At 47.2% G+C, this 24,114-nt stretch overlaps 1 protein-coding gene, 12 non-coding genes and 4 pseudogenes across 13 annotated transcripts; all 17 read right to left on the reverse strand.

The window, feature by feature from the left end:
- Nucleotides 1-512: 512 nt before the first annotated feature.
- TRNAL-AAG (transfer RNA leucine (anticodon AAG)) lies at nt 513-594 on the reverse strand. Its single transcript has one exon. It is a non-coding gene; the product is annotated as a tRNA-Leu (tRNA).
- Nucleotides 595-1,017: 423 nt separating this feature from the next.
- TRNAS-GCU (transfer RNA serine (anticodon GCU)) lies at nt 1,018-1,099 on the reverse strand. The gene has a single exon. It is a non-coding gene; the product is annotated as a tRNA-Ser (tRNA).
- A 1,784-nt stretch (nt 1,100-2,883) lies between these two features.
- Nucleotides 2,884-3,288, reverse strand: LOC146780293 (RNA-binding protein 14 pseudogene; annotated as a pseudogene).
- Nucleotides 3,289-5,942: 2,654 nt separating this feature from the next.
- TRNAL-AAG (transfer RNA leucine (anticodon AAG)) lies at nt 5,943-6,024 on the reverse strand. Its single transcript has one exon. It is a non-coding gene; the product is annotated as a tRNA-Leu (tRNA).
- A 423-nt stretch (nt 6,025-6,447) lies between these two features.
- TRNAS-GCU (transfer RNA serine (anticodon GCU)) lies at nt 6,448-6,529 on the reverse strand. The gene has a single exon. It is a non-coding gene; the product is annotated as a tRNA-Ser (tRNA).
- A 1,785-nt stretch (nt 6,530-8,314) lies between these two features.
- Nucleotides 8,315-8,719, reverse strand: LOC146780296 (RNA-binding protein 14 pseudogene; annotated as a pseudogene).
- Nucleotides 8,720-10,184: 1,465 nt separating this feature from the next.
- TRNAL-AAG (transfer RNA leucine (anticodon AAG)) lies at nt 10,185-10,266 on the reverse strand. The gene has a single exon. It is a non-coding gene; the product is annotated as a tRNA-Leu (tRNA).
- A 423-nt stretch (nt 10,267-10,689) lies between these two features.
- On the reverse strand, nt 10,690-10,771 carry TRNAS-GCU (transfer RNA serine (anticodon GCU)). Its single transcript has one exon. It is a non-coding gene; the product is annotated as a tRNA-Ser (tRNA).
- A 1,785-nt stretch (nt 10,772-12,556) lies between these two features.
- On the reverse strand, nt 12,557-12,961 carry LOC146780299 (RNA-binding protein 14 pseudogene; annotated as a pseudogene).
- A 1,465-nt stretch (nt 12,962-14,426) lies between these two features.
- Nucleotides 14,427-14,508, reverse strand: TRNAL-AAG (transfer RNA leucine (anticodon AAG)). The gene has a single exon. It is a non-coding gene; the product is annotated as a tRNA-Leu (tRNA).
- Nucleotides 14,509-14,931: 423 nt separating this feature from the next.
- TRNAS-GCU (transfer RNA serine (anticodon GCU)) lies at nt 14,932-15,013 on the reverse strand. The gene has a single exon. It is a non-coding gene; the product is annotated as a tRNA-Ser (tRNA).
- A 1,785-nt stretch (nt 15,014-16,798) lies between these two features.
- Nucleotides 16,799-17,203, reverse strand: LOC146780302 (RNA-binding protein 14 pseudogene; annotated as a pseudogene).
- Nucleotides 17,204-18,668: 1,465 nt separating this feature from the next.
- TRNAL-AAG (transfer RNA leucine (anticodon AAG)) lies at nt 18,669-18,750 on the reverse strand. The gene has a single exon. It is a non-coding gene; the product is annotated as a tRNA-Leu (tRNA).
- Nucleotides 18,751-19,173: 423 nt separating this feature from the next.
- On the reverse strand, nt 19,174-19,255 carry TRNAS-GCU (transfer RNA serine (anticodon GCU)). Its single transcript has one exon. It is a non-coding gene; the product is annotated as a tRNA-Ser (tRNA).
- A 1,785-nt stretch (nt 19,256-21,040) lies between these two features.
- Nucleotides 21,041-21,445, reverse strand: LOC146780305 (RNA-binding protein 14-like). Its single transcript, XM_085637151.1, has one exon. It carries the CDS (start codon nt 21,443-21,445, stop codon nt 21,041-21,043), a length of 405 nt encoding a protein of 134 aa, XP_085493277.1.
- Nucleotides 21,446-22,910: 1,465 nt separating this feature from the next.
- Nucleotides 22,911-22,992, reverse strand: TRNAL-AAG (transfer RNA leucine (anticodon AAG)). Its single transcript has one exon. It is a non-coding gene; the product is annotated as a tRNA-Leu (tRNA).
- Nucleotides 22,993-23,415: 423 nt separating this feature from the next.
- On the reverse strand, nt 23,416-23,497 carry TRNAS-GCU (transfer RNA serine (anticodon GCU)). Its single transcript has one exon. It is a non-coding gene; the product is annotated as a tRNA-Ser (tRNA).
- Between the last annotated feature and the right edge of the window lie 617 nt (nt 23,498-24,114).

Here is a 24,114-nt window from a genome sequence, read left to right on the forward strand (position 1 = left end):
GGCTAGGTGTAGGGAAGATATTACTGGGATTGTTTTGTCCACCAATCCCCGAGATGGGCCTGCTGAGCACCTGCCTCTAAATCAGGACACGGGTAGCTAACGAAAGTGGGACACAGGCAGGCCAGGAATTAACAAAGTACTTTTTTAAAACAAGAGTTAAAGAAAAATAGACCTTTTTATGAAACGGATTTACGAGAGAAAAAACATTGGCTCTTTTCGTGCTACTGCAGGTAGAACTGGTTTGTCAAAAGTGGCTGCCAATGCTCCGACCCTACACTTCCAACCCATACCCTTGGATGCCACTTGCAGTTCTGTGATGTCACACGCGTCGTCATCTGCGAGACAAGGAGCCATGGTTCACTCGTGAAAATGCTAATCATGGTAACACGGGGAAAGGAGACTTCACGTTGGAAGGAAGACAGAATGTATTTGATTCCCTGGGTTTTCCTTTAAATGTATGTAAAGCACATAAAGCACATGCCTATATATGAGTGCATTGTTCAAAAGTGAACTGGCAGCGGTGGGATTCGAACCCACGCCTCCGGAGAGACTGGAGCCTTAATCCAGCGCCTTAGACCGCTCGGCCACGCTACCACCTGTACTTCAAGTCGGACATCCATGTCTCAAGTAGTAGAACACCGTGTCCATCTCTCGTCTTTTCTTCTGTCAGGAACGGGGGGGCTTTTTTATCCTATATTGCCATTTACCTTGTACTCAAACAAATTAATGGGCAATACAAAACAGGAAGTGAACAACGTTTGAAAAGAAAACAAGAAGAATACTATGGACGTAAGAATCGTCTGCTGTGGGTCATAAATCAGCAAATTCTATCATTTTATAGGAAACACCCCTTGTAAAGAACATTGATCGGTAACACCAAAGCAGCTGCGCGACTGTTACAAATCGCAGAGGAATACAGATGTATTATGCCTTATGGTCCTGCTATGATGCGCCACAGTCTCTGTTATTCGCTTGAAATACAATACCCCTGTAAATAATGACAAAACTGCGATGTACCGACGAGGGTGGGATTCGAACCCACGCGTGCAGAGCACAATGGATTAGCAGTCCATCGCCTTAACCACTCGGCCACCTCGTCTGACGACGGTGGCAGGTGTCATCCTAGTTCACTGTGTGCTCAGTGCAGGTCCATGGAGCTGTCCTTATTACCTGTAGTCTTTACTGCAGCGCTGATATCCCTAGGAACGTGGAAAGCATTGGACAACTATATTAAGAGAGGAACTTCATTTCCAACCGGCTCTTCAGGCCCTACCAAGAAAGAAGTCACTTATTCCCACGAACAACATTGACATGTGTATGGGGGTGCACTAACACTTCACTTCGAAGCCCCGCAGTCTGACTCCTCAAATGCTGGGATATCGGAAGCCAATGATTTTACCACCTTTGCCAGGAGCATGCATTAGAAACCCTCGGCCTTTAATGTTGGCATTGGAAACCGATGGCGAGAAATAAACCTGATCCTTTCGAAAAGGTCAGATTTTTTCACTTGTGTTACGCCCCATTATTGCTGAAAATATTTGACTACCGTTTTTCACCCTCTTTCTCTTCCAGGTCTGATGCCATATTGACTCATTTTCACGCAAACAAACAGAGCTGAGCGGCCCAGGTTGCTTTATTGGGTGTCATTCTGTGCCTCATTTGTGCCGGTGCTTTCCGGGGCTCAGCACAGGCACGTATTTCAGAGGGCCGGAACTATAAATCTCTTCTTCCGCACTCAGAATTCCCAATAACTTTTCAAAATCAACACGCCTGCTGGGATGACTGCCTGATCTGTCTTCACAGCCTGGCCCTCTCAGAGTCAGGCATGATGCATGTGTCTAGTGGAGGCATGATGCATGTGCTACTTTTCGGGTCTCTGAGCCTGCCGGTACTGAGCACACGCGTCTACTCAAGTTCTGTCTTGTGCAGTTGTAACGTGCTGGCAATTTTCTGGCATGGGGCGAGCGTTTTCACAGGACCGATTCACAAAGCTGTGGGTTACACCCAAACATTCAGATTCAGTTCATTAAGCACTATCTGTGGGTAGTTTCTTTAGGCATAAGACGCAAGTATGTTCTACGCCCAAAGATTCAAGATGACGTTATTTAAACCTGGAGTATGAGGACCTATCCCAAAAGGTTTAGTGAATCGTACCCAATAAATTGGTCAACTCACAAAACTTTAAACCCTAAGAATTAAGGCTGCAGTCTGGACAATATGGTCTAATTGACGGTTCACAAATATACTTCCCATCGAGAGGACGGCTTTCACCAGGGCCTGGTTGAAACCATATGATCTACATGGGATAGTACTAGCGAAAACACGGTTGGTCTAAAATCTTGTTAGATAGTCGACGCCCACCCCCTTCTCCACACAACCTTCCTACAGTAGTCAAGTTTGGCACATGAAGTTTATCATTTGACAGAGCACGTACTTTTGATTTAACGACATTAATGTACGGCATCTCAGTCCCCAGAGCTTAATCGACAATCCGAGAAACAGCTTTAAATACACGATTTACATTCTAGGAACCGTCGGAAGGCCAGGTGCATTTTAAAATCCATGCCTGGTAATCTTCCTAACATAGGTAGGCTGTTGCGCTAATCTGGTGGGGATTCAACTACATGTCCACTATTAGCGATTAGCTTCCGTACAAGACAAATACTAATTCTTGGAAACCAAAAGTTTAAAGACTAAGAGAGGAAATGATGCCTGTGTCCGAGACTAGCGCAACAAACGCCGGTTAATGTTTCGAAACACTGGCTTAGGAGACAACTTTGTTGTTTAGTGGGAGATTAGTCGGTGGATGTAAATGTGTGGTCGTGGCTGTTTGAGTGCATGGGTCTGATCTTTTGGGGTCCCGGGGAATTAAAATTGTTTGCTCTAGAACCTGCGACTTAAGAGACAGTGAGAGGTGCTGCGGTCAGTAAGCGGTAGGAAGGTCAATACGCCTTTACCTTTCACGATATCGCATTCCACCACCCTGCCGTAGTTCTCGAAAAGGTTGCGCAGCTCGGTGGCGGTGCACGAGGTGCTGACGTTGCCCACGAACACCTTCCAGGTGTTGAGAGGCCGCGGTTTGCTCAGTTCCACCACCATCTTTCGGCCATTCAGCTCGCGGCCGTTGAGTGCCGCTATAGCGGCCAGGGCCCGGTCCTCTTCCCGCATGTGAACGAAGGCGAATTGCTTCATGACTGCACAGCTCACCACTGTGCCGTGGTGCTCGAAGAGCGCGCTCAGCTCTTCCTGCGTCGTCTGCTCGTCAACGTTACCCACAAAGATCTTCATCTTGATGCGTGTAAAGAACTGTGTGAATCGGAAAGGGAGCAAAGACGCAAAATATTTAATTCTACGACGGCGCGGACGCCCATCCCCCAAGCCCTTGTGACGCCCCAAAAATACAAAATGGATGCGATGTTCTAATTACCACCCGCCACCCTTTATGGTCTTATGCGTCTCAGACATGGTGTCAGCGCCTGAACGGCGACAAGATGATAATTACGCAGCTGCGGCGACAACTACGGCGCGGACGGCGGAGACTGACCGCTGCTCTCCCCCTCCCTGCTCAGTCTGTTCTTCCGAGTATCCCTTCCACAAGAACCGCTCGACTTTCTTGCTTCCTCAGCCCCATTCTGTAAAATGGCGTCAGACGGCTAGGTTGTCACAGGAAAAAGGAACAAGAGCGATAACTGAAAAATAGCGGACAACACAAAGCGCCTTTCACGGGACTCGTGGTGCCGGAGTCACACTAACTCACGTTTAGAGGGACAGGAAGTCTTTGTGTAATAACAGGTAGAAACAACTAGCAGAGCCTTCGCTAGCCGAGACGTAAATAAACAGAGAACGTCCCTGTAAAAAAAAAAAAAAAAAACACGCCCACCAGCGAAAAAAGGGACGGCCTGGAAAAAAGAGAACGATTCGAAAAAACACGCCCCCGAATCCGAAAAGGACGGGCCTTGTTTGGAGAGACAAACCTCTTCTCCAATGGCTGACCAGCATTTAAGAGGCCAGCCAATGGAGAAGAGGAGAGAAGAGAGGCGGGTTCAAGCCCCTCCTCTTGTGGAAATATGGATTTTTCTGGTCAGTTATGTCCCCTATCTTGGACCCCAACGGTTCTATGTGCATGTTACAAGTACATGTATGTTCCCTCCAGTTCCAGTTATGAAGACGCAAACACATGTGCGTCCACCGTCAACATGTCCTCTGTCAGATCCGCCATGAATAGGCCGGATATTCCATTCCTAAGTATGAAAGGCCACCGGTTTTATATGGTTCACTTATGCCATTTTACAGTTCAGGCAAGTAGGCCCTGATTCTGTCATCGAACTCTTCTTGCCTTCTGCCTCTGAAAGCTCCAGTCTGAGCCTGCATCTGTGACCATGAACTTTGTCTCATTCTCTGCGCGGCTCACGAAGCCTGACATCAGCCTGCTGCCTGCCAAAAACTGTATTTCACCTTCGAAGTTATCTGCTCCGTTCCCTGCCCGATGCATTCCTGTCTAGTAGTTTAAGTAAACATTCTTCCAGCTACCGAGCAAAGGCCCGGCTTCTCTGTCTTTATGCAAGTAATTCATAGCCCTATTGCTATGGAAGTTTTCCGCCCTCGCATCTAGTGTAGACACTTAGACGCTTGTACACGCACTAACAGTCAGTATAGTCAGTATAGAATAAGATTCTACTCGAAGAGACCTCTCTTTTGGATAACCTAGTTCTTTAAACATAGGATGTTAGATATGATTTGGGATTAGGTTGACTTGACCCTCCAGACTTCTGTCGCCACATGTAGAGCTAAATGTCAAGTCCCCTTCACCCCCTAGTTGCACGTCAATTACACGTCATGCTGCTGCGCGCGCATCTCTGCCAAGTATTTCTGCTGACATTGCGAAATTCTTTCATGTAACCACCCTCTTATGACATCACATCTGATGACGTTCTTTCATCACTCCCAGTTACGCCTACTTCAGCTACGTATGTGAAATGTTATCTTTGCTATCAATTGTCACGCCTCTTGCATTGGCCTCACTGTAATGCCTATTGTATAAAAGTGAATAATTATCAATAATGTATGTACTTCACTTCCTGAACCTTCGTGGTGATGGAACTTGGAGCAACCGATTATAATCGACCACTGGAATAAAGCCCATTCCGAACCTCTAATACCACGGATTCTGCCTCTTATTTACTGAGCTATTTTATTATGTTTCTGTATCAAATTAAGTCCCGGTAATGAAATTATTTACCACACTCTCCAAGTCATTAAATCTCGCGAGCGAGACTGCGCAAGCGCATCCTTCGCTAGCCGAGACCTAACGAGAAGACCGTCTTCTGCTATAAAGTGCAAAGATGCAGGCAGAGCCACACCACAGTTACTAACAAGGAGGTAAAAATGAAACTAAAAATAGCACAAGAGAACCCCTTAGCTCCAGGAGTCGGCTAGGTGTAGGGAACATATTACTGGGATTGTTTTGTCCACCAATCCCCGAGATGGGCCTGCTGAGCGCCTGCCTCTAAATCACGACACGGGTAGCTAACGAAAGTGGGACACAGGCTGGGCAGGAATTAACAAAGTACTTTTTTAAAACAAGAGTTAAAGAACAATAGACCTTTTTATGAAACGGATTTACGAGAGAAAAAACATTGGCTCTTTTCGTGCTACTGCAGGTAGAACTGGTTTGTCAAAAGTGGCTGCCAATGCTCCGACCCTACACTTCCAACCCATACCCTTGGATGCCACTTGCAGTTCTGTGATGTCACACGCGTCGTCATCTGCGACACAAGGAGCCATGGTTCACTCGTGAAAATGCTAATCATGGTAACACGGGGAAAGGAGACTTCACGTTGGAAGGAAGACAGAATGTATTTGATTCCCTGGGTTTTCCTTTAAATGTATGTAAAGCACATAAAGCACATGCCTATATATGAGTGCATTGTTCAAAAGTGAACTGGCAGCGGTGGGATTCGAACCCACGCCTCCGGAGAGACTGGAGCCTTAATCCAGCGCCTTAGACCGCTCGGCCACGCTACCACCTGTACTTCAGGTCGGACATCCATGTCTCAAGTAGTAGAACATCCTGTCCATCTCTCATCTTTTCTTCTTTCAGGAACTGGGGGGCCTTTTTATCCTATATTGCCATTTACCTTGTACTCAAACAAATTAATGGGCAATACAAAACAGAAAGTGAACAACGTTTGAAAAGAAAACAAGAAGAATACTATGGACGTAAGAATCATCTGCTGTGGGTCATAAATCAGCAAATTCTATCATTTCATAGGAAACACCCCTTGTAAAGAACATTGATCCGGAACACCAAAGCAGCTGCGCGACTGTTACAAATCGCAGAGGAATACAGATGTATTATGCCTTATGGTCCTGCTATGATGCGCCACAGTCTCTGTTATTCGCATGAAATACAAAACCCCTGTAAATAATGACAAAACTGCGATATACCGACGAGGGTGGGATTCGAACCCACGCGTGCAGAGCACAATGGATTAGCAGTCCATCGCCTTAACCACTCGGCCACCTCGTCTGACAACGGTGCCAGGTGTCATCCTAGTTCACTGTGTGCTCAGTGCAGGTCCATGGAGCTGTCCTTATTACCTGTAGTCTTTACTGCAGCGCTGATATCCCTAGGAACGTGGAAAGCATTGGACAACTATATTAAGAGAGGAACTTCATTTCCAACCGGCTCTTCAGGCCCTACCAAGAAAGAAGTCACTTATTCCCACGAACAACATTGACATGTGTATGGGGGTGCACTAACACTTCACTTTGAAGCCCGCAGTCTGACTCCTCAAATGCTGGGATATCGGAAGCCAATGATTTTACCACCTTTGCCAGGAGCATGCATTAGAAACCCTCGGCCTTTAATGTTGGCATTGGAAACCGATGGCGAGAAATAAACCTGCTCCTTTCGAAAAGGTCAGATTTTTTCACAAGTGTTTCGCCCCATTATTGCTGAAAATATTTGACTACCGTTTTTCACCCTCTTTCTCTTCCAGGTCTGATGCCATATTGACTCATTTTCACGCAAACAAACAGAGCTGAGCGGCCCAGGTTGCTTTATTGGGTTGTCATTCTGTGCCTCATTTGTGCCGGTGCTTTCCGGGGCTCAGCACAGGCACGTATTTCAGAGGGCCAGAACTATAAATCTCTTCTTCCGCACTCAGAATTCCCAATAACTTTTCAAAATCAACACGCCTGCTGGGATGACTGCCTGATCTGTCTTCACAGCCTGGCCCTCTCAGAGTCAGGCATGATGCATGTGTCTAGTGGAGGCATGGTGCATGTGCTACTTTTCGGGTCCCTGAGCCTGCCGGTACTGAGCACAGACGTCTACTCAAGTTCTGTCTTGTGCAGTTGTAACGTGCTGGCAATTGTCTGGCATGGGGCGAGCATTTTCACAGGACCGATTCACAAAGTTCTGGGTTACACCCAAACATACAGATTCAGTTCATTAAGCACTATCTGTGGGTAGTTTCTTTAGGCATAAGACGCAAGTATGTTCTACGCCCAAAGATTCAAGATGACGTTATTTAAACCTGGAATATGAGGACCTATCCCAAAAGGTTTAGTGAATCGTACCCAATAAATTGGTCAACTCACAAAACTTTAAACCCTAAGAATTAAGGCTGCAGTCTGGACAATATGGTCTAATTGACGGTTCACAAATATACTTCCCATCGAGAGAACGGCTTTCACCAGGGCCTGGTTGAAACCATATGATCTACATGGGATAGTACTAGCGAAAACACGGTTGGTCTAAAATCCTGTTAGATAGTCGACGACCGCCCCCCTTCTCCACACAACCTTCCTACAGTAGTCAAGTTTGGCACATGAAGTTTATCATTTGACAGAGCACGTACTTTTGATTTAACGACATTAATGTACTGCATCTCAGTCCCCAGAGCTTAATCGACAATCCGAGAAACAGCTTTAAATACACAATTTACAATCTAGGAACCGTCGGAAGGCCAGGTGCATTTTAAAATCCATGCCTGGTAATCTTCCTAACATAGGTAGGCTGTTGCGCTAATCTGGTGGGGATTCAACTACATGCCCACTATTAGCGATTAGCTTCCGTACAAGACACATACTAATTCTTGAAAACCAAAAGTTTAAAGACTAAGAGAGGAAATGATGCCTGTGTCCGAGACTAGCGCAACAAACGCCGGTTAATGTTTCGAAACACTGGCTTAGGAGACAACTTTGTTGTTTAGTGGGAGATTAGTTGGTGGATGTAAATGTGTGGTCGTGGCTGTTTGAGTGCATGGGTCTGATCTTTTGGGGTCACGGGGAATTAAAATTGTTTGCTCTAGAACCTGCGACTGAAGAGACAGTGAGAGGTGCTGCGGTCAGTAAGCGGTAGGAAGGTCAATACTCCTTTACCTTTCACGATATCGCATTCCACCACCCTGCCGTAGTTCTCGAAAAGGTTGCGCAGCTCGGTGGCGGTGCACGAGGCGCTGACGTTGCCCACGAACACCTTCCAGGTGTTGAGAGGCCGCGGTTTGCTCAGATCCACCACCATCTTTCGGCCATTCAGCTCGCGGCCGTTGAGTGCCGCTATAGCGGCCAGGGCCCGGTCCTCTTCCCGCATGTGAACGAAGGCGAATTGTTTCATGACTGCACAGCTCACCACTGTGCCGTGGTGCTCGAAGAGCGCGCTCAGCTCTTCCTGCGTCGTTTGCTCGTCAACGTTGCCCACAAAGATCTTCATCTTGATGTGTGTAAAGAACTGTGTGAATCGGAAAGGGAGCAAAGACGCAAAATATTTCTTTCTATGACGGCGCGGACGCCCACCCCCCAAGCCCTTGTGACGCCCCAAAAATACAAAATGGATGCGATGTTCTAATTACCACCCGCCACCCTTTATGGTCTTATGCGTCTCAGACATGGTGTCAGCGCCTGAACGGCGACAAGATGAGAATTGCGCAGCTGCGGCGACAACTACGGCGCAGACGGCGGAGACTGACCGCTGCTCTCCCCCTCCCTGCTCAGTCTGTTCTTCCGAGTATCCCTTCCACAAGAACCGCTCGACTTTCTTGCTTCCTCAGCCCCATTCTGTAAAATGGCGTCAGACGGCTAGGTTGTCACAGGAAAAAGGAACAAGAGCGATAACTGAAAAATAGCGGACAACACAAAGCGCCTTTCACGGGACTCGTGGTGCCGGAGTCACACTAACTCACGTTTAGAGGGACAGGAAGTCTTTGTGTAATAACAGGTAGAAACAAATAGCAGAGCCTTCGCTAGCCGAGACGTAAATAAACAGAGAACGTCCCTGTAAAAAAAAAAAAAATAAACACGCCCACCAGCGAAAAAAGGGACGGCCTGGGAAAAAGAGAACGATTCGAAAAAACACGCCCCCGAATCCGAAAAGGACGGGGCTTGTTTGGAGAGACAAACCTCTTCTCCAATGGCTGACCAGCATTTAAGAGGCCAGCCAATGGAGAAGAGGAGAGAAGAGAGGCGGGTTCAAGCCCCTCCTCTCCAAGTCATTAAATCTCGCGAGCGAGACTGCGCAAGCGCATCCTTCGCTAGCCGAGACCTAACGAGAAGACCGTCTTCTGCTATAAAGTGCAAAGATGCAGGCAGAGCCACACCACAGTTACTAACAAGGAGGTAAAAATGAAACTAAAAATAGCACAAGAGAACCCCTTAGCTCTAGGAGTCGGCTAGGTGTAGGGAAGATATTACTGGGATTGTTTTGTCCACCAATCCCCGAGATGGGCCTGCTGAGCGCCTGCCTCTAAATCACGACACGGGTAGCTAACGAAAGTGGGACACAGGCAGGGCAGGAATTAACAAAGTACTTTTTTAAAACAAGAGTTAAAGAAAAATAGACCTTTTTATGAAACGGATTTACGAGAGAAAAAACATTGGCTCTTTTCGTGCTACTGCAGGTAGAACTGGTTTGTCAAAAGTGGCTGCCAATGCTCCGACCCTACACTTCCAACCCATACCCTTGGATGCCACTTGCAGTTCTGTGATGTCACACGCGTCGTCATCTGCGACACAAGGAGCCATGGTTCACTCGTGAAAATGCTAATCATGGCAACACGGGGAAAGGAGACTTCACGTTGGAAGGAAGACAGAATGTATTTGATTCCCTGGGTTTTCCTTTAAATGTATGTAAAGCACATAAAGCACATGCCTATATATGAGTGCATTGTTCAAAAGAGAACTGGCAGCGGTGGGATTCGAACCCACGCCTCCGGAGAGACTGGAGCCTTAATCCAGCGCCTTAGACCGCTCGGCCACGCTACCACCTGTACTTCAGGTCGGACATCCATGTCTCAAGTAGTAGAACATCCTGTCCATCTCTCATCTTTTCTTCTTTCAGGAACTGGGGGGCCTTTTTATCCTATATTGCCATTTACCTTGTACTCAAACAAATTAATGGGCAATACAAAACAGAAAGTGAACAAAGTTTGAAAAGAAAACAAGAAGAATACTATGGACGTAAGAATCGTCTGCTGTTGGTCATAAATCAGCAAATTCTATCATTTCATAGGAAACACCCCTTGTAAAGAACATTGATCCGGAACACCAAAGCAGCTGCGCGACTGTTACAAATCGCAGAGGAATACAGATGTATTATGCCTTATGGTCCTGCTATGATGCGCCACAGTCTCTGTTATTCGCATGAAATACAATACCCCTGTAAATAATGACAAAACTGCGATGTACCGACGAGGGTGGGATTCGAACCCACGCGTGCAGAGCACAATGGATTAGCAGTCCATCGCCTTAACCACTCGGCCACCTCGTCTGACGACGGTGGCAGGTGTCATCCTAGTTCACTGTGTGCTCAGTGCAGGTCCATGGAGCTGTCATTATTACCTGTAGTCTTTACTGCAGCGCTGATATCCCTAGGAACGTGGAAAGCATTGGACAACTATATTAAGAGAGGAACTTCATTTCCAACCGGCTCTTCAGGCCCTACCAAGAAAGAAGTCACTTATTCCCACGAACAACATTGACATGTGTATGGGGGTGCACTAACACTTCACTTCGAAGCCCGCAGTCTGACTCCTCAAATGCTGGGATATCGGAAGCCAATGATTTTACCACCTTTGCCAGGAGCATGCATTAGAAACCCTCGGCCTTTAATGTTGGCATTGGAAACCGATGGCGAGAAATAAACCTGCTCCTTTCGAAAAGGTCAGATTTTTTCACAAGTGTTTCGCCCCATTATTGCTGAAAATATTTGACTACCGTTTTTCACCCTCTTTCTCTTCCAGGTCTGATGCCATATTGACTCATTTTCACGCAAACAAACAGAGCTGAGCGGCCCAGGTTGCTTTATTGGGTTGTCATTCTGTGCCTCATTTGTGCCGGTGCTTTCCGGGGCTCAGCACAGGCACGTATTTCAGAGGGCCGGAACTATAAATCTCTTCTTCCGCACTCAGAATTCCCAATAACTTTTCAAAATCAACACGCCTGCTGGGATGACTGCCTGATCTGTCTTCACAGCCTGGCCCTCTCAGAGTCAGGCATAATGCATGTGTCTAGTTGAGGCATGGTGCATGTGCTACTTTTCGGGTCCCTGAGCCTGCCGGTACTGAGCACAGACGTCTACTCAAGTTCTGTCTTGTGCAGTTGTAACGTGCTGGCAATTGTCTGGCATGGGGCGAGCATTTTCACAGGACCGATTCACAAAGCTCTGGGTTACACCCAAACATACAGATTCAGTTCATTAAGCACTATCTGTGGGTAGTTTCTTTAGGCATAAGACGCAAGTATGTTCTACGCCCAAAGATTCAAGATGACGTTATTTAAACCTGGAATATGAGGACCTATCCCAAAAGGTTTAGTGAATCGTACCCAATAAATTGGTCAACTCACAAAACTTTAAACCCTAAGAATTAAGGCTGCGGTCTGGACAATATGGTCTAATTGACGGTTCACAAATATACTTCCCATCGAGAGAACGGCTTTCACCAGGGCCTGGTTGAAACCATATGATCTACATGGGATAGTACTAGCGAAAACACGGTTGGTCTAAAATCCTGTTAGATAGTCGACGACCGCCCCCCTTCTCCACACAACCTTCCTACAGTAGTCAAGTTTGGCACATGAAGTTTATCATTTGACAGAGCACGTACTTTTGATTTAACGACATTAATGTACTGCATCTCAGTCCCCAGAGCTTAATCGACAATCCGAGAAACAGCTTTAAATACACGATTTACAATCTAGGAACCGTCGGAAGGCCAGGTGCATTTTAAAATCCATGCCTGGTAATCTTCCTAACATAGGTAGGCTGTTGCGCTAATCTGGTGGGGATTCAACTACATGCCCACTATTAGCGATTAGCTTCCGTACAAGACACATACTAATTCTTGAAAACCAAAAGTTTAAAGACTAAGAGAGGAAATGATGCCTGTGTCCGAGACTAGCGCAACAAACGCCGGTTAATGTTTCGAAACACTGGCTTAGGAGACAACTTTGTTGTTTAGTGGGAGATTAGTTGGTGGATGTAAATGTGTGGTCGTGGCTGTTTGAGTGCATGGGTCTGATCTTTTGGGGTCACGGGGAATTAAAATTGTTTGCTCTAGAACCTGCGACTGAAGAGACAGTGAGAGGTGCTGCGGTCAGTAAGCGGTAGGAAGGTCAATACTCCTTTACCTTTCACGATATCGCATTCCACCACCCTGCCGTAGTTCTCGAAAAGGTTGCGCAGCTCGGTGGCGGTGCACGAGGCGCTGACGTTGCCCACGAACACCTTCCAGGTGTTGAGAGGCCGCGGTTTGCTCAGATCCACCACCATCTTTCGGCCATTCAGCTCGCGGCCGTTGAGTGCCGCTATAGCGGCCAGGGCCCGGTCCTCTTCCCGCATGTGAACGAAGGCGAATTGTTTCATGACTGCACAGCTCACCACTGTGCCGTGGTGCTCGAAGAGCGCGCTCAGCTCTTCCTGCGTCGTTTGCTCGTCAACGTTGCCCACAAAGATCTTCATCTTGATGTGTGTAAAGAACTGTGTGAATCGGAAAGGGAGCAAAGACGCAAAATATTTCTTTCTATGACGGCGCGGACGCCCACCCCCCAAGCCCTTGTGACGCCCCAAAAATACAAAATGGATGCGATGTTCTAATTACCACCCGCCACCCTTTATGGTCTTATGCGTCTCAGACATGGTGTCAGCGCCTGAACGGCGACAAGATGATAATTGCGCAGCTGCGGCGACAACTACGGCGCAGACGGCGGAGACTGACCGCTGCTCTCCCCCTCCCTGCTCAGTCTGTTCTTCCGAGTATCCCTTCCACAAGAACCGCTCGACTTTCTTGCTTCCTCAGCCCCATTCTGTAAAATGGCGTCAGACGGCTAGGTTGTCACAGGAAAAAGGAACAAGAGCGATAACTGAAAAATAGCGGACAACACAAAGCGCCTTTCACGGGACTCGTGGTGCCGGAGTCACACTAACTCACGTTTAGAGGGACAGGAAGTCTTTGTGTAATAACAGGTAGAAACAAATAGCAGAGCCTTCGCTAGCCGAGACGTAAATAAACAGAGAACGTCCCTGTAAAAAAAAAAAAAATAAACACGCCCACCAGCGAAAAAAGGGACGGCCTGGAAAAAAGAGAACGATTCGAAAAAACACGCCCCCGAATCCGAAAAGGACGGGGCTTGTTTGGAGAGACAAACCTCTTCTCCAATGGCTGACCAGCATTTAAGAGGCCAGCCAATGGAGAAGAGGAGAGAAGAGAGGCGGGTTCAAGCCCCTCCTCTCCAAGTCCTTAAATCTCGCGAGCGAGACTGCGCAAGCGCATCCTTCGCTAGCCGAGACCTAACGAGAAGACCGTCTTCTGCTATAAAGTGCAAAGATGCAGGCAGAGCCACACCACAGTTACTAACAAGGAGGTAAAAATGAAACTAAAAATAGCACAAGAGAACCCCTTAGCTCTAGGAGTCGGCTAGGTGTAGGGAAGATATTACTGGGATTGTTTTGTCCACCAATCCCCGAGATGGGCCTGCTGAGCGCCTGCCTCTAAATCACGACACGGGTAGCTAACGAAAGTGGGACACAGGCAGGTCAGGAATTAACAAAGTACTTTTTTAAAACAAGAGTTAAAGAAAAATAGACCTTTTTATGAAACGGATTTACGAGAGAAAAAACATTGGCTCTTTTCGTGCTACTGCAGGTAGAACTGGTTTGTCAAAAGTGGCTGCCAATGCTCCGACCCTACACTTCCAACCCATACCCTTGGATGCCACTTGCAGTTCTGTGATGTCACACGCGTCGTCATCTGCGACACAAGGAGCCATGGTTCACTCGTGAAAATGCTAATCATGGCAACACGGGGAAAGGAGACTTCACGTTGGAAGGAAGACAGAATGTATTTGATTCCCTGGGTTTTCCTTTAAATGTATGTAAAGCACATAAAGCACATGCCTATATATGAGTGCATTGTTCAAAAGAGAACTGGCAGCGGTGGGATTCGAACCCACGCCTCCGGAGAGACTGGAGCCTTAATCCAGCGCCTTAGACCGCTCGGCCACGCTACCACCTGTACTTCAGGTCGGACATCCATGTCTCAAGTAGTAGAACATCCTGTCCATCTCTCATCTTTTCTTCTTTCAGGAACTGGGGGGCCTTTTTATCCTATATTGCCATTTACCTTGTACTCAAACAAATTAATGGGCAATACAAAACAGAAAGTGAACAAAGTTTGAAAAGAAAACAAGAAGAATACTATGGACGTAAGAATCGTCTGCTGTGGGTCATAAATCAGAAAATTCTATCATTTCATAGGAAACACCCCTTGTAAAGAACATTGATCTGGAACACCAAAGCAGCTGCGCGACTGTTACAAATCGCAGAGGAATACAGATGTATTATGCCTTATGGTCCTGCTATGATGCGCCACAGTCTCTGTTATTCGCATGAAATACAATACCCCTGTAAATAATGACAAAACTGCGATGTACCGACGAGGGTGGGATTCGAACCCACGCGTGCAGAGCACAATGGATTAGCAGTCCATCGCCTTAACCACTCGGCCACCTCGTCTGACGACGGTGGCAGGTGTCATCCTAGTTCACTGTGTGCTCAGTGCAGGTCCATGGAGCTGTCATTATTACCTGTAGTCTTTACTGCAGCGCTGATATCCCTAGGAACGTGGAAAGCATTGGACAACTATATTAAGAGAGGAACTTCATTTCCAACCGGCTCTTCAGGCCCTACCAAGAAAGAAGTCACTTATTCCCACGAACAACATTGACATGTGTATGGGGGTGCACTAACACTTCACTTCGAAGCCCGCAGTCTGACTCCTCAAATGCTGGGATATCGGAAGCCAATGATTTTACCACCTTTGCCAGGAGCATGCATTAGAAACCCTCGGCCTTTAATGTTGGCATTGGAAACCGATGGCGAGAAATAAACCTGCTCCTTTCGAAAAGGTCAGATTTTTTCACAAGTGTTTCGCCCCATTATTGCTGAAAATATTTGACTACCGTTTTTCACCCTCTTTCTCTTCCAGGTCTGATGCCATATTGACTCATTTTCACGCAAACAAACAGAGCTGAGCGGCCCAGGTTGCTTTATTGGGTTGTCATTCTGTGCCTCATTTGTGCCGGTGCTTTCCGGGGCTCAGCACAGGCACGTATTTCAGAGGGCCAGAACTATAAATCTCTTCTTCCGCACTCAGAATTCCCAATAACTTTTCAAAATCAACACGCCTGCTGGGATGACTGCCTGATCTGTCTTCACAGCCTGGCCCTCTCAGAGTCAGGCATGATGCATGTGTCTAGTGGAGGCATGGTGCATGTGCTACTTTTCGGGTCCCTGAGCCTGCCGGTACTGAGCACAGACGTCTACTCAAGTTCTGTCTTGTGCAGTTGTAACGTGCTGGCAATTGTCTGGCATGGGGCGAGCATTTTCACAGGACCGATTCACAAAGTTCTGGGTTACACCCAAACATACAGATTCAGTTCATTAAGCACTATCTGTGGGTAGTTTCTTTAGGCATAAGACGCAAGTATGTTCTACGCCCAAAGATTCAAGATGACGTTATTTAAACCTGGAATATGAGGACCTATCCCAAAAGGTTTAGTGAATCGTACCCAATAAATTGGTCAACTCACAAAACTTTAAACCCTAAGAATTAAGGCTGCAGTCTGGACAATATGGTCTAATTGACGGTTCACAAATATACTTCCCATCGAGAGAACGGCTTTCACCAGGGCCTGGTTGAAACCATATGATCTACATGGGATAGTACTAGCGAAAACACGGTTGGTCTAAAATCCTGTTAGATAGTCGACGACCGCCCCCCTTCTCCACACAACCTTCCTACAGTAGTCAAGTTTGGCACATGAAGTTTATCATTTGACAGAGCACGTACTTTTGATTTAACGACATTAATGTACTGCATCTCAGTCCCCAGAGCTTAATCGACAATCCGAGAAACAGCTTTAAATACACGATTTACAATCTAGGAACCGTCGGAAGGCCAGGTGCATTTTAAAATCCATGCCTGGTAATCTTCCTAACATAGGTAGGCTGTTGCGCTAATCTGGTGGGGATTCAACTACATGCCCACTATTAGCGATTAGCTTCCGTACAAGACACATACTAATTCTTGAAAACCAAAAGTTTAAAGACTAAGAGAGGAAATGATGCCTGTGTCCGAGACTAGCGCAACAAACGCCGGTTAATGTTTCGAAACACTGGCTTAGGAGACAACTTTGTTGTTTAGTGGGAGATTAGTTGGTGGATGTAAATGTGTGGTCGTGGCTGTTTGAGTGCATGGGTCTGATCTTTTGGGGTCACGGGGAATTAAAATTGTTTGCTCTAGAACCTGCGACTGAAGAGACAGTGAGAGGTGCTGCGGTCAGTAAGCGGTAGGAAGGTCAATACTCCTTTACCTTTCACGATATCGCATTCCACCACCCTGCCGTAGTTCTCGAAAAGGTTGCGCAGCTCGGTGGCGGTGCACGAGGCGCTGACGTTGCCCACGAACACCTTCCAGGTGTTGAGAGGCCGCGGTTTGCTCAGATCCACCACCATCTTTCGGCCATTCAGCTCGCGGCCGTTGAGTGCCGCTATAGCGGCCAGGGCCCGGTCCTCTTCCCGCATGTGAACGAAGGCGAATTGTTTCATGACTGCACAGCTCACCACTGTGCCGTGGTGCTCGAAGAGCGCGCTCAGCTCTTCCTGCGTCGTTTGCTCGTCAACGTTGCCCACAAAGATCTTCATCTTGATGTGTGTAAAGAACTGTGTGAATCGGAAAGGGAGCAAAGACGCAAAATATTTCTTTCTATGACGGCGCGGACGCCCACCCCCCAAGCCCTTGTGACGCCCCAAAAATACAAAATGGATGCGATGTTCTAATTACCACCCGCCACCCTTTATGGTCTTATGCGTCTCAGACATGGTGTCAGCGCCTGAACGGCGACAAGATGATAATTGCGCAGCTGCGGCGACAACTACGGCGCAGACGGCGGAGACTGACCGCTGCTCTCCCCCTCCCTGCTCAGTCTGTTCTTCCGAGTATCCCTTCCACAAGAACCGCTCGACTTTCTTGCTTCCTCAGCCCCATTCTGTAAAATGGCGTCAGACGGCTAGGTTGTCACAGGAAAAAGGAACAAGAGCGATAACTGAAAAATAGCGGACAACACAAAGCGCCTTTCACGGGACTCGTGGTGCCGGAGTCACACTAACTCACGTTTAGAGGGACAGGAAGTCTTTGTGTAATAACAGGTAGAAACAAATAGCAGAGCCTTCGCTAGCCGAGACGTAAATAAACAGAGAACGTCCCTGTAAAAAAAAAAAAAATAAACACGCCCACCAGCGAAAAAAGGGACGGCCTGGAAAAAAGAGAACGATTCGAAAAAACACGCCCCCGAATCCGAAAAGGACGGGGCTTGTTTGGAGAGACAAACCTCTTCTCCAATGGCTGACCAGCATTTAAGAGGCCAGCCAATGGAGAAGAGGAGAGAAGAGAGGCGGGTTCAAGCCCCTCCTCTCCAAGTCCTTAAATCTCGCGAGCGAGACTGCGCAAGCGCATCCTTCGCTAGCCGAGACCTAACGAGAAGACCGTCTTCTGCTATAAAGTGCAAAGATGCAGGCAGAGCCACACCACAGTTACTAACAAGGAGGTAAAAATGAAACTAAAAATAGCACAAGAGAACCCCTTAGCTCTAGGAGTCGGCTAGGTGTAGGGAAGATATTACTGGGATTGTTTTGTCCACCAATCCCCGAGATGGGCCTGCTGAGCGCCTGCCTCTAAATCACGACACGGGTAGCTAACGAAAGTGGGACACAGGCAGGTCAGGAATTAACAAAGTACTTTTTTAAAACAAGAGTTAAAGAAAAATAGACCTTTTTATGAAACGGATTTACGAGAGAAAAAACATTGGCTCTTTTCGTGCTACTGCAGGTAGAACTGGTTTGTCAAAAGTGGCTGCCAATGCTCCGACCCTACACTTCCAACCCATACCCTTGGATGCCACTTGCAGTTCTGTGATGTCACACGCGTCGTCATCTGCGACACAAGGAGCCATGGTTCACTCGTGAAAATGCTAATCATGGCAACACGGGGAAAGGAGACTTCACGTTGGAAGGAAGACAGAATGTATTTGATTCCCTGGGTTTTCCTTTAAATGTATGTAAAGCACATAAAGCACATGCCTATATATGAGTGCATTGTTCAAAAGAGAACTGGCAGCGGTGGGATTCGAACCCACGCCTCCGGAGAGACTGGAGCCTTAATCCAGCGCCTTAGACCGCTCGGCCACGCTACCACCTGTACTTCAGGTCGGACATCCATGTCTCAAGTAGTAGAACATCCTGTCCATCTCTCATCTTTTCTTCTTTCAGGAACTGGGGGGCCTTTTTATCCTATATTGCCATTTACCTTGTACTCAAACAAATTAATGGGCAATACAAAACAGAAAGTGAACAAAGTTTGAAAAGAAAACAAGAAGAATACTATGGACGTAAGAATCGTCTGCTGTGGGTCATAAATCAGAAAATTCTATCATTTCATAGGAAACACCCCTTGTAAAGAACATTGATCTGGAACACCAAAGCAGCTGCGCGACTGTTACAAATCGCAGAGGAATACAGATGTATTATGCCTTATGGTCCTGCTATGATGCGCCACAGTCTCTGTTATTCGCATGAAATACAATACCCCTGTAAATAATGACAAAACTGCGATGTACCGACGAGGGTGGGATTCGAACCCACGCGTGCAGAGCACAATGGATTAGCAGTCCATCGCCTTAACCACTCGGCCACCTCGTCTGACGACGGTGGCAGGTGTCATCCTAGTTCACTGTGTGCTCAGTGCAGGTCCATGGAGCTGTCATTATTACCTGTAGTCTTTACTGCAGCGCTGATATCCCTAGGAACGTGGAAAGCATTGGACAACTATATTAAGAGAGGAACTTCATTTCCAACCGGCTCTTCAGGCCCTACCAAGAAAGAAGTCACTTATTCCCACGAACAACATTGACATGTGTATGGGGGTGCACTAACACTTCACTTCGAAGCCCGCAGTCTGACTCCTCAAATGCTGGGATATCGGAAGCCAATGATTTTACCACCTTTGCCAGGAGCATGCATTAGAAACCCTCGGCCTTTAATGTTGGCATTGGAAACCGATGGCGAGAAATAAACCTGCTCCTTTCGAAAAGGTCAGATTTTTTCACAAGTGTTTCGCCCCATTATTGCTGAAAATATTTGACTACCGTTTTTCACCCTCTTTCTCTTCCAGGTCTGATGCCATATTGACTCATTTTCACGCAAACAAACAGAGCTGAGCGGCCCAGGTTGCTTTATTGGGTTGTCATTCTGTGCCTCATTTGTGCCGGTGCTTTCCGGGGCTCAGCACAGGCACGTATTTCAGAGGGCCGGAACTATAAATCTCTTCTTCCGCACTCAGAATTCCCAATAACTTTTCAAAATCAACACGCCTGCTGGGATGACTGCCTGATCTGTCTTCACAGCCTGGCCCTCTCAGAGTCAGGCATAATGCATGTGTCTAGTGGAGGCATGGTGCATGTGCTACTTTTCGGGTCCCTGAGCCTGCCGGTACTGAGCACAGACGTCTACTCAAGTTCTGTCTTGTGCAGTTGTAACGTGCTGGCAATTGTCTGGCATGGGGCGAGCATTTTCACAGGACCGATTCACAAAGCTCTGGGTTACACCCAAACATACAGATTCAGTTCATTAAGCACTATCTGTGGGTAGTTTCTTTAGGCATAAGACGCAAGTATGTTCTACGCCCAAAGATTCAAGATGACGTTATTTAAACCTGGAGTATGAGGACCTATCCCAAAAGGTTTAGTGAATCGTACCCAATAAATTGGTCAACTCACAAAACTTTAAACCCTAAGAATTAAGGCTGCGGTCTGGACAATATGGTCTAATTGACGGTTCACAAATATACTTCCCATCGAGAGAACGGCTTTCACCAGGGCCTGGTTGAAACCATATGATCTACATGGGATAGTACTAGCGAAAACACGGTTGGTCTAAAATCTTGTTAGATAGTCGACGACCGCCCCCCTTCTCCACACAACCTTCCTACAGTAGTCAAGTTTGGCACATGAAGTTTATCATTTGACAGAGCACGTACTTTTGATTTAACGACATTAATGTACTGCATCTCAGTCCCCAGAGCTTAATCGACAATCCGAGAAACAGCTTTAAATACACGATTTACAATCTAGGAACCGTCGGAAGGCCAGGTGCATTTTAAAATCCATGCCTGGTAATCTTCCTAACATAGGTAGGCTGTTGCGCTAATCTGGTGGGGATTCAACTACATGTCCACTATTAGCGATTAGCTTCCGTACAAGACACATACTAATTCTTGGAAACCAAAAGTTTAAAGACTAAGAGAGGAAATGATGCCTGTGTCCGAGACTAGCGCAACAAACGCCGGTTAATGTTTCGAAACACTGGCTTAGGAGACAACTTTGTTGTTTAGTGGGAGATTAGTTGGTGGATGTAAATGTGTGGTCGTGGCTGTTTGAGTGCATGGGTCTGATCTTTTGGGGTCACGGGGAATTAAAATTGTTTGCTCTAGAACCTGCGACTGAAGAGACAGTGAGAGGTGCTGCGGTCAGTAAGCGGTAGGAAGGTCAATACTCCTTTACCTTTCACGATATCGCATTCCACCACCCTGCCGTAGTTCTCGAAAAGGTTGCGCAGCTCGGTGGCGGTGCACGAGGCGCTGACGTTGCCCACGAACACCTTCCAGGTGTTGAGAGGCCGCGGTTTGCTCAGTTCCACCACCATCTTTCGGCCATTCAGCTCGCGGCCGTTGAGTGCCGCTATAGCGGCCAGGGCCCGGTCCTCTTCCCGCATGTGAACGAAGGCGAATTGCTTCATGACTGCACAGCTCACCACTGTGCCGTGGTGCTCGAAGAGCGCGCTCAGCTCTTCCTGCGTCGTTTGCTCGTCAACGTTGCCCACAAAGATCTTCATCTTGATGCGTGTAAAGAACTGTGTGAATCGGAATGGGAGCAAAGACGCAAAATATTTCTTTCTATGACGGCGCGGACGCCCACCCCCCAAGCCCTTGTGACGCCCCAAAAATACAAAATGGATGCGATGTTCTAATTACCACCCGCCACCCTTTATGGTCTTATGCGTCTCAGACATGGTGTCAGCGCCTGAACGGCGACAAGATGATAATTGCGCAGCTGCGGCGACAACTACGGCGCGGACGGCGGAGACTGACCGCTGCTCTCCCCCTCCCTGCTCAGTCTGTTCTTCCGAGTATCCCTTCCACAAGAACCGCTCGACTTTCTTGCTTCCTCAGCCCCGTTCTGTAAAATGGCGTCAGACGGCTAGGTTGTCACAGGAAAAAGGAACAAGAGCGATAACTGAAAAATAGCGGACAACACAAAGCGCCTTTCACGGGACTCGTGGTGCCGGAGTCACACTAACTCACGTTTAGAGGGACAGGAAGTCTTTGTGTAATAACAGGTAGAAACAACTAGCAGAGCCTTCGCTAGCCGAGACGTAAATAAACAGAGAACGTCCCTGTAAAAAAAAAAAAAATAAACACGCCAACCAGCGAAAAAAGGGACGGCCTGGAAAAAAGAGAACGATTCGAAAAAACACGCCCCCGAATCCGAAAAGGACGGGGCTTGTTTGGAGAGACAAACCTCTTCTCCAATGGCTGACCAGCATTTAAGAGGCCAGCCAATGGAGAAGAGGAGAGAAGAGAGGCGGGTTCAAGCCCCTCTTCTCCAAGTCATTAAATCTCGCGAGCGAGACTGCGCAAGCGCATCCTTCGCTAGCCGAGACCTAACGAGAAGACCGTCTTCTGCTATAAAGTGCAAAGATGCAGGCAGAGCCACACCACAGTTACTAACAAGGAGGTAAAAATGAAACTAAAAATAGCACAAGAGAACCCCTTAGCTCCAGGAGTCGGCTAGGTGTAGGGAAGATATTACTGGGATTGTTTTGTCCACCAATCCCCGAGATGGGCCTGCTGAGCGCCTGCCTCTAAATCACGACACGGGTAGCTAACGAAAGTGGGACACAGGCAGGGCAGGAATTAACAAAGTACTTTTTTAAAACAAGAGTTAAAGAAAAATAGACCTTTTTATGAAACGGATTTACGAGAGAAAAAACATTGGCTCTTTTCGTGCTACTGCAGGTAGAACTGGTTTGTCAAAAGTGGCTGCCAATGCTCCGACCCTACACTTCCAACCCATACCCTTGGATGCCACTTGCAGTTCTGTGATGTCACACGCGTCGTCATCTGCGACACAAGGAGCCATGGTTCACTCGTGAAAATGCTAATCATGGTAACACGGGGAAAGGAGACTTCACGTTGGAAGGAAGACAGAATGTATTTGATTCCCTGGGTTTTCCTTTAAATGTATGTAAAGCACATAAAGCACATGCCTATATATGAGTGCATTGTTCAAAAGTGAACTGGCAGCGGTGGGATTCGAACCCACGCCTCCGGAGAGACTGGAGCCTTAATCCAGCACCTTAGACCGCTCGGCCACGCTACCACCTGTACTTCAGGTCGGACATCCATGTCTCAAGTAGTAGAACATCCTGTCCATCTCTCATCTTTTCTTCTTTCAGGAACTGGGGGGCCTTTTTATCCTATATTGCCATTTACCTTGTACTCAAACAAATTAATGGGCAATACAAAACAGAAAGTGAACAACGTTTGAAAAGAAAACAAGAAGAATACTATGGACGTAAGAATCGTCTGCTGTGGGTCATAAATCAGCAAATTCTATCATTTTATAGGAAACACCCCTTGTAAAGAACATTGATCCGGAACACCAAAGCAGCTGCGCGACTGTTACAAATCGCAGAGGAATACAGATGTATTATGCCTTATGGTCCTGCTATGATGCGCCACAGTCTCTGTTATTCGCATGAAATACAATACCCCTGTAAATAATGACAAAACTGCGATGTACCGACGAGGGTGGGATTCGAACCCACGCGTGCAGAGCACAATGGATTAGCAGTCCATCGCCTTAACCACTCGGCCACCTCGTCTGACGACGGTGGCAGGTGTCATCCTAGTTCACTGTGTGCTCAGTGCAGGTCCATGGAGCTGTTCTTATTACCTGTAGTCTTTACTGCAGCGCTGATATCCCTAGGAACGTGGAAAGCATTGGACAACTATATTAAGAGAGGAACTTCATTTCCAACCGGCTCTTCAGGCCCTACCAAGAAAGAAGTCACTTATTCCCACGAACAACATTGACATGTGTATGGGGGTGCACTAACACTTCACTTCGAAGCCCGCAGTCTGACTCCTCAAATGCTGGGATATCGGAAGCCAATGATTTTACCACCTTTGCCAGGAGCATGCATTAGAAACCCTCGGCCTTTAATGTTGGCATTGGAAACCGATGGCGAGAAATAAACCTGCTCCTTTCGAAAAGGTCAGATTTTTTCACAAGTGTTTCGCCCCATTATTGCTGAAAATATTTGACTACCGTTTTTCACCCTCTTTCTCTTCCAGGTCTGATGCCATATTGACTCATTTTCACACAAACAAACAGAGCTGAGCGGCCCAGGTTGCTTTATTGGGTTGTCATTCTGTGCCTCATTTGTGCCGGTGCTTTCCGGGGCTCAGCACAGGCACGTATTTCAGAGGGCCGGAACTA

Source organism: Triturus cristatus, chromosome 12, assembly GCF_964204655.1.
Source record: "Triturus cristatus chromosome 12, aTriCri1.1, whole genome shotgun sequence".
Classification (NCBI taxonomy): Eukaryota; Metazoa; Chordata; class Amphibia; order Caudata; family Salamandridae; genus Triturus; species Triturus cristatus.

What these genes read in the sequence shown, in the direction of transcription:
- LOC146780305 (XM_085637151.1), bottom strand. Translation starts at nt 21,445, where the DNA reads ATGAAGATCTTTGTGGGCAACGTTGACGAGCAAACGACGCAGGAAGAG.